This window comes from Delphinapterus leucas, chromosome 19 (assembly GCF_059928025.1).
Source record: "Delphinapterus leucas isolate spDelLeu-1000000601 "Yukka" chromosome 19, BTC_Dleu_Yukka2, whole genome shotgun sequence".
In the NCBI taxonomy this organism is placed as follows: Eukaryota; Metazoa; Chordata; class Mammalia; order Artiodactyla; family Monodontidae; genus Delphinapterus; species Delphinapterus leucas.
The window spans coordinates 41,494,010-41,508,229 of NC_143147.1; the positions used below are offsets into that span (position 1 = coordinate 41,494,010).

The 14,220-nt window shown below is 36.3% G+C and overlaps 1 protein-coding gene across 4 annotated transcripts in view; it reads left to right on the top strand.

Annotated features, from left to right (window-relative positions):
- VMP1 (vacuole membrane protein 1) overlaps positions 1-14,220 on the top strand; it is a 129,206-nt gene that overhangs the window by 100,178 nt on the left and 14,808 nt on the right. For all 4 annotated transcript variants that reach the window (XM_022552577.3, XM_022552576.3, XM_089900953.1 and 1 more), the window contains 3 exons: positions 832-912; positions 5,632-5,748; positions 10,368-10,429. In XM_022552577.3, the coding sequence (XP_022408285.1) occupies positions 832-912; positions 5,632-5,748; positions 10,368-10,429 (260 nt within the window). The remainder of the gene's footprint in view (positions 1-831; positions 913-5,631; positions 5,749-10,367; positions 10,430-14,220) is intronic.

Below are 14,220 nucleotides of genomic sequence, written 5' to 3' on the forward strand. Positions count from 1 at the left end.
GAGTATATACAATTTCAAAACCAGAAAACAGGTAAAGTCAAATTTCAGACTGGTACTTTTAAGAAAAAATATATATAATTACAGCATCCTCATGCTAGAAGAAGAAAATCGTGGAAATAAATTGGCCAGCCAAATGCATGTTTCAGCCTGGGAGGTAGAAGAGTGAAATAAAAAGAGCAGTGATTTTAGAGCCTGAAGTATCTACTCTGCCTATACCCGAGAATTATTGAAAGGCTCCAGTAGACTGTTTGTGAAAACCGTTTTATATAACTAGCACAAACTGTGTAAATGTAGGATGTTCTTTGTTTTGTGGGGTAATGAATGGTTAGTTATTGCCACATAACTTTTTTTTCCATCTTTTGGCCAATGATCAGTAGAGGTGTCTTCATTGGCTATCTTGAAAAATCCTGTGGTTTCCTACCCTGATATTAATGAGGGAGTAAGTCTGATGAGTTAATTAAAGGAAAGAGAAAGAGATATGTGGTAGACTAGCATTTCCAAAAGAATGGGTTGGTTCATGGTTGGCTTATAACGTTTTGTTCATCCCTAGCTAATCCAGAGAGAACCCAAAAAATAAAGTAACAGTGTTTTGGCTTATTCTTGAAATGTGATAAAAGTTTATCTTTAAGGATGTGTAGTTAATGTTTTATCAAGATTTTATTTGCATGTTTTTCAGTGCACCCTGCTGTGATTTTTTTTAATCATTCATCTTATTAAATGAATCAATGCTTTCAGATTATGAGACATTTGATATTATAAACTCTGTAAAGAGCCATCTTTCTTTCTTTCTTCTACTTTTCATTAATGTTTTGATATCCTCCTTTTATACAGGACTTCGCCTCCCGGGCTAAACTGGCAGTTCAAAACCTAGTACAGAAGGTTGGATTTTTTGGAATTTTGGCCTGTGCTTCGGTAAGTGAATTGTATTTAAATAGTAGATTTACTGAAGAGTGGCCCCTGCTTGCCACAACTAGAGAAAGCCCTCACACAGAAACGAAGACCCAACACAGCAAAAATAAATTAATTAATTAATAAACTCCTACCCCCAACATCTTCTTTAAAAAAAAAAAATAGTAGATTTATATTTCGATCCAATTTGTTTTTAAAAGTACATGACTGGGGCTTCCCTTGGTGGCGCAGTGGTTGAGAGTCTGCCTGGCGATGCAGGGGACGCGGGTTTGTTCCCCTGTCCAGAAAGATCCCACATGCCGCGGAGCGGCTAAGCCCGTGAGCCATGACCGCTGAGAATGTGCCTCTGGAGCCTGTGCTCCGCAACGTGAGAGGCCACACAGTGAGAGTCCCGCGTACCGCAAAAAAAAAAAAAAAAAAAGTACATGACTGAATGAAAAAATAATTATCACTTTTAACAGGTATATAATGTTATTAATCATTCACCTTACTGATCAAATGAGCTGTTTTCTGTTGGATAGGTTTCTATGTTGTTTATTGACTTTCAAGCATTTCATCATACCATGATGACTTCAGACCTAAATGGCCTGATTCAGTAAGAAAAAAGAGACAAAATCCATCTTTCTCATGAAGAATATATAATGAAGTACATTTAAGCAAATAACAATGACTTCATTCTTTCCAGAGTTACAGATAGGTAGTCTTTTTCCAAAGCTTCAGGCATTAGTTATAAGGAAGAATTCATATAAAACCTCCTTAAGTGACTTTAACACCTAGCTAGGTAATTGAAACATCTGTGACAAGGTTAAGGACATCTTTGGCTACAGTGAATTAAGAACCTATTTGTGTCAGAAACTTAATTAGGACTTCCCTGGTGGCGTGGTGGTTAGGAATCTGCCTGCCAATGCAGGGGACACAGGTTCAAGCCCTAGTCCGGGAAGATCCCACATGCCTCAGAGCAACTAAGCCCATGCACTGCAACTACTGAGCCTGCACTCTAGAGCCCACGAGCCACGACTACTGAGCCCACATGCCACAACTACTGAAGCCCACGCGCCTAGAGCCCATGCTTTGCAACAAGAGAAGCCACAACAATGAGAATCCCATGCACCCCAACAAAGAGTGGCCCTTGCTCTCCCCAACTAGAGAAAGCCTGCACACAGCGATGAAGACCCAGCACAGCCAAAAATAAAAATAAAATTTAAAAAAAGAAAAAAGAAGTTACTAACTGTATATAAAAAAATAACTCTATAAAAAAATAAATGTCTCAAATTGCAAATTTATGAAATTGACATTCCTTGATGAGTTGGTGTTTATCCTCGTCCTTTTCTAATATAATAGATACAGTTACATTTGAAATGGGGTGTTTTGGTCAAGGTTTTCTTTGGTAGTCTGTACACAATTCTTGGTAGCTCAGTGGTAGATTTGACCAGAATAACTAGATGTATCTAGTTGATAAGATAAAAGCTTCAATTATAAGTAAAATTCAGAAAATTATTGTCTACTGACCCACAGTTACTTTATCCATTATGTATTAGAACTTGAATATATCCTTGAGTACCCCTTTCCTCACCTTAGCAAAGTAAATGGCCAAAAAGGGAAGACATTTGGCGCCAAAATTTCTAATGTGATATCAACATTCTAGAGATATTCTAAACTATACATGTGCCTCAATTACTATCTTTTGACCCTGGCAATACTAGAAATTTTTGTAATCTAACTTTTCTTTTCAGTGTAGAAGCTCTTTATCACAATATTGATCTCAACTATTTGAGCAATGTGTAGGTATGTTGTAGTGTGATGTAGTGGGATGAGAATTGGTTTTGGAGTCAGGCTTACTTGGGTTCCTAAACCAGGTTTGCCTCTTAGCTATGTAGTCTCAGTGTCAATTTACTCTCCTTGAGCCCTAGTTTTCTAATGTTTAAAATGCGGCAATAGGGACTTCCCTGGTGGTCCAGTGTGTAAGACTCCGCACTCCCAATGCAGGGGGCCCGGGTTCGATCCCTGATCGGGGAACTAGATCCTGCATGTATGCCGCAACTAAAGATCCCGCATGCCGCAATGAAGATCCCACGTGCCGCAACTAAGACCCAGTGCAGCCTAAATAAATAAATAATTTTTTTTTAAAATGAGTTAGTAGGACACTCATTACAAAGGTTGATGTGAGGATTTAAGATAATACATATGAACTAACACAGTGCCTGGAAGGTGAACTAAGACAGAGCTCAACCATTTTTTATTGTTATTCATCAGCTTTGTATCAACCCCTGACTGCTTAGATGAAGAAGTGAAAGCTGTATTCCCTTTCCTCAAGGATTCTGAAGTCTAGTGAGGGAGACAGTTTAAATACAATAATAAGTGAAAGGTGCTGTGGAAGCCCAGCAGAACAGGATTAAGCTGAGAGGCCTAAAGAACGATAATGTCCTTAGTTTAGAAGCTAAGAGAACAGTGTGAGAGCCATGTTGCCTGGGTTGAAATCCTGAAATCATGCTCTGCTGCCATTAATACTGGACAAATTGCTTAATCTGTCTGTCTCACTTTTCCTGTCTATAAAATGGATGTAATATCATATAGCATTGTTTTGGGAATTAAGTGAGTTGATGATGTAGAAACCTTAGAAAAGTACCTAACAATTCAATAAAAGTTAGCTTTCATTATTCCTGGGGAAAATACAAGAATCTTTGATTTATTAAAGCAAAAAATATTTATTCTTTGGCACTCATCTATGCCTGTGTCTTCCCTGCTAAAATTCCACTTTCTATACTAGCCAATCTTCTTTATATTTGACTAGGAATAGTCAATAGCCAACATAAATTAATAGATCGATTTGACCCTCTAAGAACTTTTTACTAGGAAATTGTTAATACTTATATTAAAGTATTAAAAGTATGTGTACTTGATTTAAGGTAAGAAGGTAAGTAGAGGGTAAGGTAGGAAGAAGTTTGTTTTTGTTTTTTATAAACTTATTTATTTATTTTATTTATATTTGGCTGCATTGGGTCTTTGTTGCTGTGCACGGGCTTTCCCTAATTGAGGCAAGTGGGGGCTACTCTTCATTGTGGTGCGTGGGCTTCTCATTGCCGTGGTTTTTCTTGTTGCGGAGCATGGGCTCTAGGCATGCGAGCTTCAGTAGTTGTGGCACACGGGCTCAGTAGTTGTGGCTCACTGGCTCTAGAGCTCAGGCTCAGTAGTTGTGGCACACGTGTTTAGTTGCTCCGCAGCACATGGGATCTTCCCGGACCAGGGCTCGAACCCGTGTCCCCTGCATTGGCAGGCGGATTCTTAACCACTGTGCCACCAGAGAAGCCCAGAAGTTTATTTATTAATTAGTTATTTTGTTGTTAACATTTAAACTAAGGTAAAACTCGTAATTGAGGGAAAATCTCAAAGCTACTTTATAGTTCTTTTAATTCTAATCTTCCTTTCTGTGTATTTAGTTAACAATTGAAAAAAGTAACATGCATATGTAACAACAAATTCATTGATTATGCTCTTCTGAGAGCATCCAACAAAAAACTTCTAATTTTTATCTACTCTGATTACATATCTTGTGTACTTTAATTTCCATTTCAATATGCTGTGGAGCCTGATAATAAAGGAAAACAATTAAAATTTTAATTCATGGAGTTGTGAGAGTCATATGAGAAAATATAAGAAATGACAGTTGTAAGGATGTGGAAGTGACATTGTTATTAAATGGTTATAAGACAGATGAAATTGCATAAAGCATTTGAATTTGGATAAGAAAAATAAAATTAAGCTATTGAATCTGAGTTTTATTAACAGAAGAATACTTGAATTCTGATTTAGTTATGTCATTGTTTTTGAAAGAACATTTGTGACAAATATCTTTTAAACAACTGGGCTTTCATTTGAAAGTCCAAACACAAAATTATATAAATTAATTAGCTTATAAATGGTTCCACCAACAGACACAGGACAAGAGTACCTCTGTGGGAGAAAAATGGATGAAGTGCTCAAAAAGAGCTTGTGGTTTCTTTGCATTTTTACATGAAATTATCTATTAGCATTCTTGAAACGTGGGAATGTTCAGAAAAGGTATTTGTTGTGAATCACTTCTTTGTCTGGGACTGAGTATTCACAACATCTGAATCTGTGCTCTTGTATTTCCACCCTTGATTTTCTTCCTAGAATGAATCGCATGACCCCATGGCCTTGGGCTCTCATAGATAAAAAAAATTCATTATTTGTATTTTACTTTATGTTGAGAAATGAAAGCACGGCCACCTATAAATGTATTTGTGAATTTACAAGGATGTTTTCTGTAGATGTGAGTACTTTCTAGATAATCTTTTTCTTCATTTATACCTCACCTTATTAAACAGCTACCAAATGGTCAAGTATCTACTGAATGGAATTAAATTCCTGTTGATCCATTGGCTTTATCCAGTTTTAATGTGATGAAAAAAAGTATATTTATGGGGCATTAGTCATAAGTAATGCAAACAAAAGGACAGCTGTGTTTGCTTTGAACAAATTAAGCAACCGCCTGGGATGAATATGTGACACAACCTATAGAGACATTAGAATACTTGTCAAACTATCCAGACAGTCTAGTACTGATCAGGGAACCCATACCTCTCTTTCCAGTGGTAGACAAGGCTTAACACATAATTCCACACACCTATAGGTGGTAAAATTAAACTGTTTTTTTGGATTATTTATGGACGTTCCATTTTAATTTTTTCTTTTTTTAAATAGATTCCAAATCCTCTGTTTGATCTGGCTGGAATAACATGTGGACACTTTCTTGTACCTTTTTGGACTTTCTTTGGTGCAACCCTGATTGGAAAAGCAATAATTAAAATGCATATCCAGGTAATTATACCCTTTTGACTCCCTGTTTAATGATGATGAACCCCTTAAAAGACACTGAAAACATATTCTCCTTGCTCTCTCCAAGGCAAATTGTTAAGATTTTGGTTCTGCTTCTTGGTTGGTAGCATGCTTAGGTATTCAGCCACGGAACATCGTTTGGAAGTTAGTGGATTTCGGGCAGGTTTTCCCTACTCCTATTGGAAAGTTGTTCCCCTTTATTCTTTTTTTTCCTTGTTTTATTTCTTTCCTTCTTTTTTCCTCCTTCCCTTCCTTTCTCTCTTTCTTTCTTTATTTCACTTTTGCCTTGTGAAACTGTTTATCCAAGAATCTTACCAAACGAAAATAGTGTTCCTGTATAGGAAAATTGCACACCATATTAACATACGTAGTCCAAAAATGTTTTATCCTTACTGACCATAGGCTGAGGAAGTAGTCCCTTTCATTAATTCTACTTTTCTTTCTCACGTTCTATATATAACACTTCCTCTCAAGGCACAAATATCCTTTACAAAATACCAGCCAGATGTTAATGTGGACAATGGGGAAGAAAGGGGCCCTGAGGAGGCGAAGAGATGTGGGTTTTGGTTAGAGATGTGAGAATCTGTTGGTCTTCAAAGACACTCTTAACAAAATCTTTAGGATAGGACTGTGTGTGTGTGTGTGTGTGTGTGTGTGTGTGTGTGTGTGTGTGTAAATAGAGGAGAGAAAAGAGGCCAATAACTTAAATGAGAGGAAATGGATATATGCTTCTAGGACTGTGATACGAATCGATAGGTGTGGTATAAAAGGCAAATCTTACTAGAATAAAATAAAATTAACATGGAAAGAATGTCTTCATTAATGAGGTTTGCAAGAAGGAAGCATTCACCAAAGGAAGGGCAAGAACAGTGAGTAATGTCTATGCCCTGGTCTGATTCCTTAATAATTAAAAGCACGTCTATCCCCCAAGTTTTTGCTTACCACCTCTTTACCTCCAGTTCTTAGAAGAGAAGAATGAAAAAGGAAAACTTCAGCTGCTTCTACCTGCCCAGTTTCTCATATTAGACTTTGGCATTTAGGATGAGTTTATTGAGCTTGACATCTACTCTCTGGCCATGCTAATCACTCAGAATTTCAAGGCTTTATTTTTCCTCCTTCAAGGAATATAATTGCTCCTACTTACGTTAAGTGTATTGTTCAATGACGATGGGTTTTTAAATACTGGAATGCTAGTTACTTTGGGAAAGATTTAAAATACTATAATAGGGTTTTTCAAATGATAAAATCATTTAGCTTTTTGAAGTCCTTTGAAAGTATTAATACCTAAGGAACAATAACAGATTATTTTAATTCCCTTTATAGCAGCAACTTTTCTAGGAATCCATAAATTTAATGTATCCTGCTTTATGTACTAACTTTCTATAAAATACAATAAAATATATTATGCTAAAAGTACCCTATAGTTATAGGGTATGTAACTTATCAGACTTTTCATTATAGCATATTCAAAAATAGTATATTTTTTTAACATTCTCAGTAGATTTTTTCAAGTTATCATAATAATGCTTAATGTTTTAATATAGTATTTCACACTTTAAAGTATTTAGTGTATGCCACCCGATTTAATTCTTATAATCCTGGGATAGAGAAATTACTACTCCCATTTTGTAATTATCAAACTTAGAGAGGGAAATAGGTAATAGTTGCCTAAAAGAATAAGTAACAGCTGGAATTTGAACCAGAGTCAGCTTCAAGTTCAGTGTTCTTTCCACTCTTTTGCAATTCCTTCTTAACTGTATTTATATGATCACGAAAACTGAATTGTTTAATACCTGCTGTTTATCAGGACCTGTGCCAGGCAGTTTGCATGGTTATCTCAGAACAATCCTGTGAGATGGTTATTATCCCCATTTCATAGATGGGAGGGACTAGAATTCAAACCAAAATTGTGCTATCTGTTAAACCTCCCCTAAAAGTTTGAAATCAGCCCACCTAATAATGTTAATTAAGGATTTCTCTTTCTACTGGACAAGTTCAATTCCTCAGCCTGTAGAAGTTCCCTTAGAAATATTTCCTTTCTCCTAAATGATGAAGAAAATAAGGAGTCAACATACTCATATAATATTTCATGTACCATATAATTTACTTATCATGTGTATTATTTATTGCCTTTCAACTTTCCCCCTACCGCCACACATACATATACAGAAATATAAGCTCCATGAGGGCAGAGGTTTTTGTTTCTTGGCTCCCTAAGGTATTCTAGTGCCTAGAATAGCATCTGACATGTCCTTGGCACTCAGTAAATATTTAATATATGAATCAGTCTCAGATACTTCTTTCCATTGGAGGACCCTTCTTTTATAGATATATAGTTTCTTCTTTGTTCATTCTGGCACCATTAGTTCCCTACACCCATATATATATTTTTTAAATTATTCCTACTCTACCCGTATTTCCTCTGTGCACATGGTTGACATGGCTGACTGGGCTCTTTGGGGATCTGTGCCTTTTGTTTATTTGGTAGAATCCCCACCCAGACCTCAAGCTTGAATGATTCTGAGACATATGTTCTTAAATGTCTTGCCCAGCACAGTGAATTTTCAAGCTGTTATATATAAGAAGAAAGTTTTGTTTTGTTTCAAGAAAGTCTAATTGTGCAATTATCTGGGCATTGGCTTATTTTGAATGTTAGGAAATGATGGTAGGGAACACATGGTGGTGAAATCACTGAGAGGCAAACCATTACCTCTGTTTCTTAGTAAAAGATTTATAGCTCCAATTAAGTGGCTTTTAGTATGGATACTAGAAGAGTCCCCATATATTAATGCTTTTCTCCCTAAATGATCTCTTGTAATTGTCTTATTAGTTTCATAATCTTCATACACCATTTGTGTAGGATTGTTGATAAATCATCATCCATCTTGTAATTGTTTGATATCTATATGTGCTTACTTTTTTCATGAGATAAGTAAATACCTTTTTCACATTAATAGATACATAAACAAACACCAAAAAGGACTGTGAACTTATTTTTTTAGTCTTATTTCCTCACACATATCCAGCTGTGCAGCTGCCAATGTCTTTGTTAACTGTAGGACATTAAGAAAATATCATTGCCTTATTAGTCTTCTACCTGAAATAATGAGCTTTAATCTGAATTAGCCACTTTCCTGAGATTCATAATGGATGGCTAAAAAGAAGACTATTGTTATTTATTTTATTTCTCTTCCCTCCCATTTGGTTACATAGGCTATAGTTACTATTTAACAACAGTAACAAAGCACTGGAGAGTTTGTTATCAGGAACTGGGAGAGAGAATCTAGAATTAGTCATATTTATTCAGAGAATTATTCTCAGTCCTTTAAAGCTAAACCTTAATATCACCTTCTTGAATCTCTAATTAATTGTACTTATATGACCTTTTCTTTCTCTCAACTTCTGTAACACATTGTTTTCACTGCTAATGACATTTACAGTTTATATCTTTTGTACTTAACCATCTTTCTACTATGTATAGAAAAATTTTTTAATTTCTTCAGGGTATTGAAGAAGTATTCTTCCCATCTTTGTGTTCCCTGAAAGCCCTTAATAATGCTTATATTATCCATAGTAAATACTTTTTGTACCATTTGTTGGTTGAAAATATTTGCTACCTGTTAGCCTAAAGGCATCTTTACTTGTAAGTTACGTATCAACATCTTTAATTAATAAACAATACCTGAATAATACCAAATTGACAATGACCCAGGTCTGATAACGATCCCCCAAAACTTGTTGATGCCTTTGCTTGTACCCGGAGCCTGAAATTCCAAGCTCATTCAGGATCTGAGAATGGAACTTTCATGATACTTTTATAAGAACTGTCCAGGAAGGACATAGTCTTTTCAAAGATCCTCTTGATTAGATTTAGCCCAGACACCTATCATCAGGCTGATAAGCTTTAATTTCAGTGGTGGAGGCTATATGGGAACCCATGACTTTAGTTGAATACACCATTCTGAAACACGTAGAACGGGCTTCCCTGGTGGTGCAGTGGTTAAGAATCCGCCTGCCAATGCAGGGGACACGGGTTCAAGCCCTGGTCCAGGAAGATCCCATATGCCGCGGAGTAGCTAAGCCCCGTTAGCTACTAACTAGTAGCTAAGCACAATTACTGAGCCCACATGCCACAACTGCTGAAGCCCGCATGCCAGGAGTCTGTGCTCTGCAACAAGAGAAGCCACCACAATGAGAAGCCCACGCACCGCAACGAAGAGTAGCCCCCGCTCTCTGCAACTAGAGAAAGCCCACGCACAGCAATGAAGACCCAACACAGCCAAAAATAAATAAATAAAATAAAATAAAACACATAGAACATGTGGAACATCCACCCAGCCTTGGGTTTCATGACTCACATTTCTCCCTCAGACATGGTCACGTATCCTGGCAAGGCTAGAACTGTGCTTAAGGAAAAACATCTTTAAAATACAAAGTACATAGCATTTGTCAAATGGTGTTTTGTTTTGTTTCTTAAAATTTTTTTAAATTGCAATTAGCAGCATGGTCACCTTTTTAGACTATTATCAGAATTGTGAATTTATATTGTGTTTTTTGTTTTTGATGAGAAATATTTATTTTAACTGGCATTTTCTTTACAGAAAATCTTCGTTATCATAACATTCAGCAAACACATAGTGGAGCAGATGGTGGCTTTCATTGGGTGAGTAATTCTTTAAGGACTAATATTATCATGGTTTGAATGGGAAGAAATATATAAAAAAGACTTCGTTGGTATAGAATTTTTGTGATAGCTCTTTATTTTTTGAGAAGGAAAAATCTTTTGCCCTGTTATTATTTAAATTGAAGATGAACCTCGTTCCCTACAGCAGGGAAGGATGAAGCTCAGATTATCCTTGTTTAATTTTAAACCAAACATGTATCAAGTCATATAATTCTTGATTTAAAAGAAGCTTTGCAGTTTTAGACTTGCCCCTCCAAAGAAGTATGAAATTCTCTTTATGTAAAAGACATGTGTATATAGTTAGAGTTTAATGGTGCTTTGGTACAGTGCTATGACTTTTAGCCAAAATTGGATGCCAGATACACAGTTGTATTTCATTTATATATAAATCTTACATAAAATATTAATATTCCATTAAATAAGGCATGATAAGATATTACCAAAATATGTGTTATGAATCTGTTACTTCACTAGAGAAAAATTAGGCCATTTTAAAAGGCTAAACTATCCAAAGCATTTATTTTTGTGTTTAAAGAAGTAAGACCAGTTTTAACATACGCTTTAAATGACAGTGTCACAAATTTTTTGGAGTTTACTTTGATAAAACAGTAAAGAAAGACCTGTTTAGTTAATCAGATTAATGTCAACTGGAATGTGAATCCTACCGGATATTAAATGAACCCTTTTTTTTTTTCAATATATGATTTTTTATTCAGTGTTTACAGGTGAGAGGTTTTCTTTTCATTTAATAGCGTTAACTGCCCTGTGGTGGAAAAGTGTTAAGTTGGAATGCCCTTTATGTAGTTTTAACACAAATCTTTATTTTAAAAGCCATTTATAAAACAAGAAGTTTATGAAAATATTCACTATTAAACAACTGCCACTTGGTAGTGAGCTCATGAGTATTAGTTTTATTATTCTTTGAACCATGCACTATATATTATACTTACTCTTTTCTATGTATGATATATTCTATGATAAAATAGTTTTTAATATTTTCTACTTAGGTATTAATGTAATAATTGAGGAAAAACATATTCTTGAGAATATACTCAGTGGAGCCAGCTAATGATTTTATTACTTCCTAAACTTTTGATTAGAAATATGGATTATGGCTTGTAAATTAAATTTTAATTACTCCAATTTTTTGTTGCCTGAATTCTTACAAAGTGGTTTATAAGTCACCATATATCACATTCGAAAAGAAAGAGGGAATATTCTTGTCCCTTTTTTTAAAATAAGAAGACATTTCATCCGTTCCTAGAGATTATTGTGCCACCTTGAGAGAATTCTGAGGGACATGTAGGACTACCACACAAACCACACAGACCCACACATTGTAGGAATGACTTTGCACGCAGCATCCTACATTCTTTCTTTCTCCTTTTTCCATACTGAACATTTATAGAAGGAGGTTTTCCAGCTACTTCTACATCCTCGCCACTACCACCTTTTGTTTCTCCAGCTTTTGGAGCTTCTAAGAAGTTATATTAGTTAGCTACCTATCTCAAACACCCACATCCAGTTTCATTTCCTTCCAATCAGTTCATCATACTGCAGTTAGTAACCTTTAAAAAATCATATCTGAGCCTGTCGCCACCACTGTCCTCACTCCGCAGTTCCTCCACTTCTTGAAACCCTTCACTTGTTTTCCCCTTCATTCTTAAGATAAAGCTAAAACTCCTTACTGGGTCTCCATAGCCTTGAATGAGCTATCCCCTATAGTTTTCTCTGCTTGAGTCTCTCACCATTGGTCTTTGCTCAGGCTTTTCCCTTTGTCCTGTTCAGGGTTTCTCAACCTTGGCACTATTGACATTTTAGGCCAGATAAGATGTCTTTGTTGTGGGGTACTGTCCTGTGCATTGTAAGATATTTAGCTGCGTCCTTTTCCTCTACTCACTAGATGCCAATAGTGTCTCCCAGTTGTGACAATCAAAAATGTCTCCAAACATTGCCAAATGTTCCATGGCAAGTAAACCGCCACTGTCACCACCAATCCCATTGAGAATCACTGGCCTAGATAATGTCCTTTGGATTTCAGCTACTATATTCACAAAAACACCTTCCCTGACTAGGTCACAATTACCCTCTTTCCTAGGGACCTCTTTTCTCAGCAGTATGTACTACATGCACTGACAGTTGTATTTTTACATTCATGTTTGAGGGTGTATGATTACTGTCCTTTTACAACTAACCTGTAAACTTCTTAATGGTGGAGGCCATGCCTATTTTTGTTCACTGTTGTGTCCATAGCATCTGGCATCTTGATTGACGCATAGCAGATGCTTGATAAATATCTGGTGAATAAATGAACAGGTGGTGTCCAAATAAAGATCTGGTCAGTAAGAATCAGCAAATTATTTGTAGAGCCCAGATTCTTCTGTTTCCCCAGCCTTTGGAGTTTCTAAGAAATTATATTAATTATCTACAGTAAATAGCAATAAACGTATCTTTAAGCTTAGGCCAATGTATTAAAGTTAGAATTTCTTATTCCTTATGTTTTTCAAAATCAGTAGTCCTGGGCTTTCCTGGTGGCGCAGTGGTTGAGAGTCTTCCTGCCAATGCAGGGGACACGGGTTCGAGCCCTGGTCTGGGAAGATCCCACATGCCGTGGAGCCGCTAAGCCCACGTGCCACAGCTACTGAAGCCCACATGCCTAGAGCCCATACTCTGCAACAGGAGAGGCCACCGCAATGAGGGGCCCGCGCACCGTAACAAAGAGTGGCCCCCACTCGCCGCAACTAGAGAGGGCCCGTACGTGGCAACGAAGACCCAATGCAGCCAAAATTTAATTAATTAATTAATTTAAAAAAATCAATAGTCCCTCCCCTTAACTATCTCCTCTAGCACAGCCCCTCAAAAAAAAAAAAGAAATTCCAGTGATTCTTCTTAAAGATGGTTTTGCATAAAGTTATTCTAAGATATTCAAGGCCTACTGGAATGGGTGGTGGTTTTGTTTTGTTTTGCGTTTGTCTTATTTTAAAAACTGTTTGCAACAGACAAATGTTGCAACGTCCTGATATCTTCATCTTTTCCCCAGTACTGTCTACAGGGATTACCCATCAACTTCTTTTCTAGATAAACTATTAAGCAGTATAAATAATTAGACTTAGCTGTAATAATAATTCTTTATTACCACATGCTAATGGGTATCTTTTTCATCTTAGTCTGTAATAAAATTATCTTTTAATCAGATTCTCTAATTGAGCTTGACATGGTTTGTTTTCCTACATTTTGAAGTAGGAAATGCTATATAAGTGTTCAGATGATAATAAATGATGATAAATAGTATCACCAAACCTAGACTGAAAATTAAGTTAAACCAGGAGAATGAATTTTTAGAAGACCTAAATTTGTTCTTTTATATCATAATAAATAGCTTAGCAATTTATTTCAGAAAAGGGAAGGAGAACAGTCAGATTGATTCCCTAGACTCATTGTTGAGTTGAACTGAAAATACTACATGTAATTTGCTATAGAAACATTCTCCTTTGATTGTTAGTTCTCCCTTTTCACACTGTAAAAACTACTGATATAAATGGTGTGTATATATATATATATATATATGGCAAATCATCAAACTAAACTAGAAAGTTTGGAATACAGCCTTTTTTTGCGGGGGGCTGTGTTGGGTCTTGTTGCTGCACGTGGGCTTTCTCTAGTTGCAGCAAGTGGGGGCTACTCTTAGTTGCGGTCCGCGGGCTTCTCATTGCGGTGGCTTCTCTTGTTGTGGAGCAGGGGCTCTATGCATGCAGGCTTCAGCAGTTGCA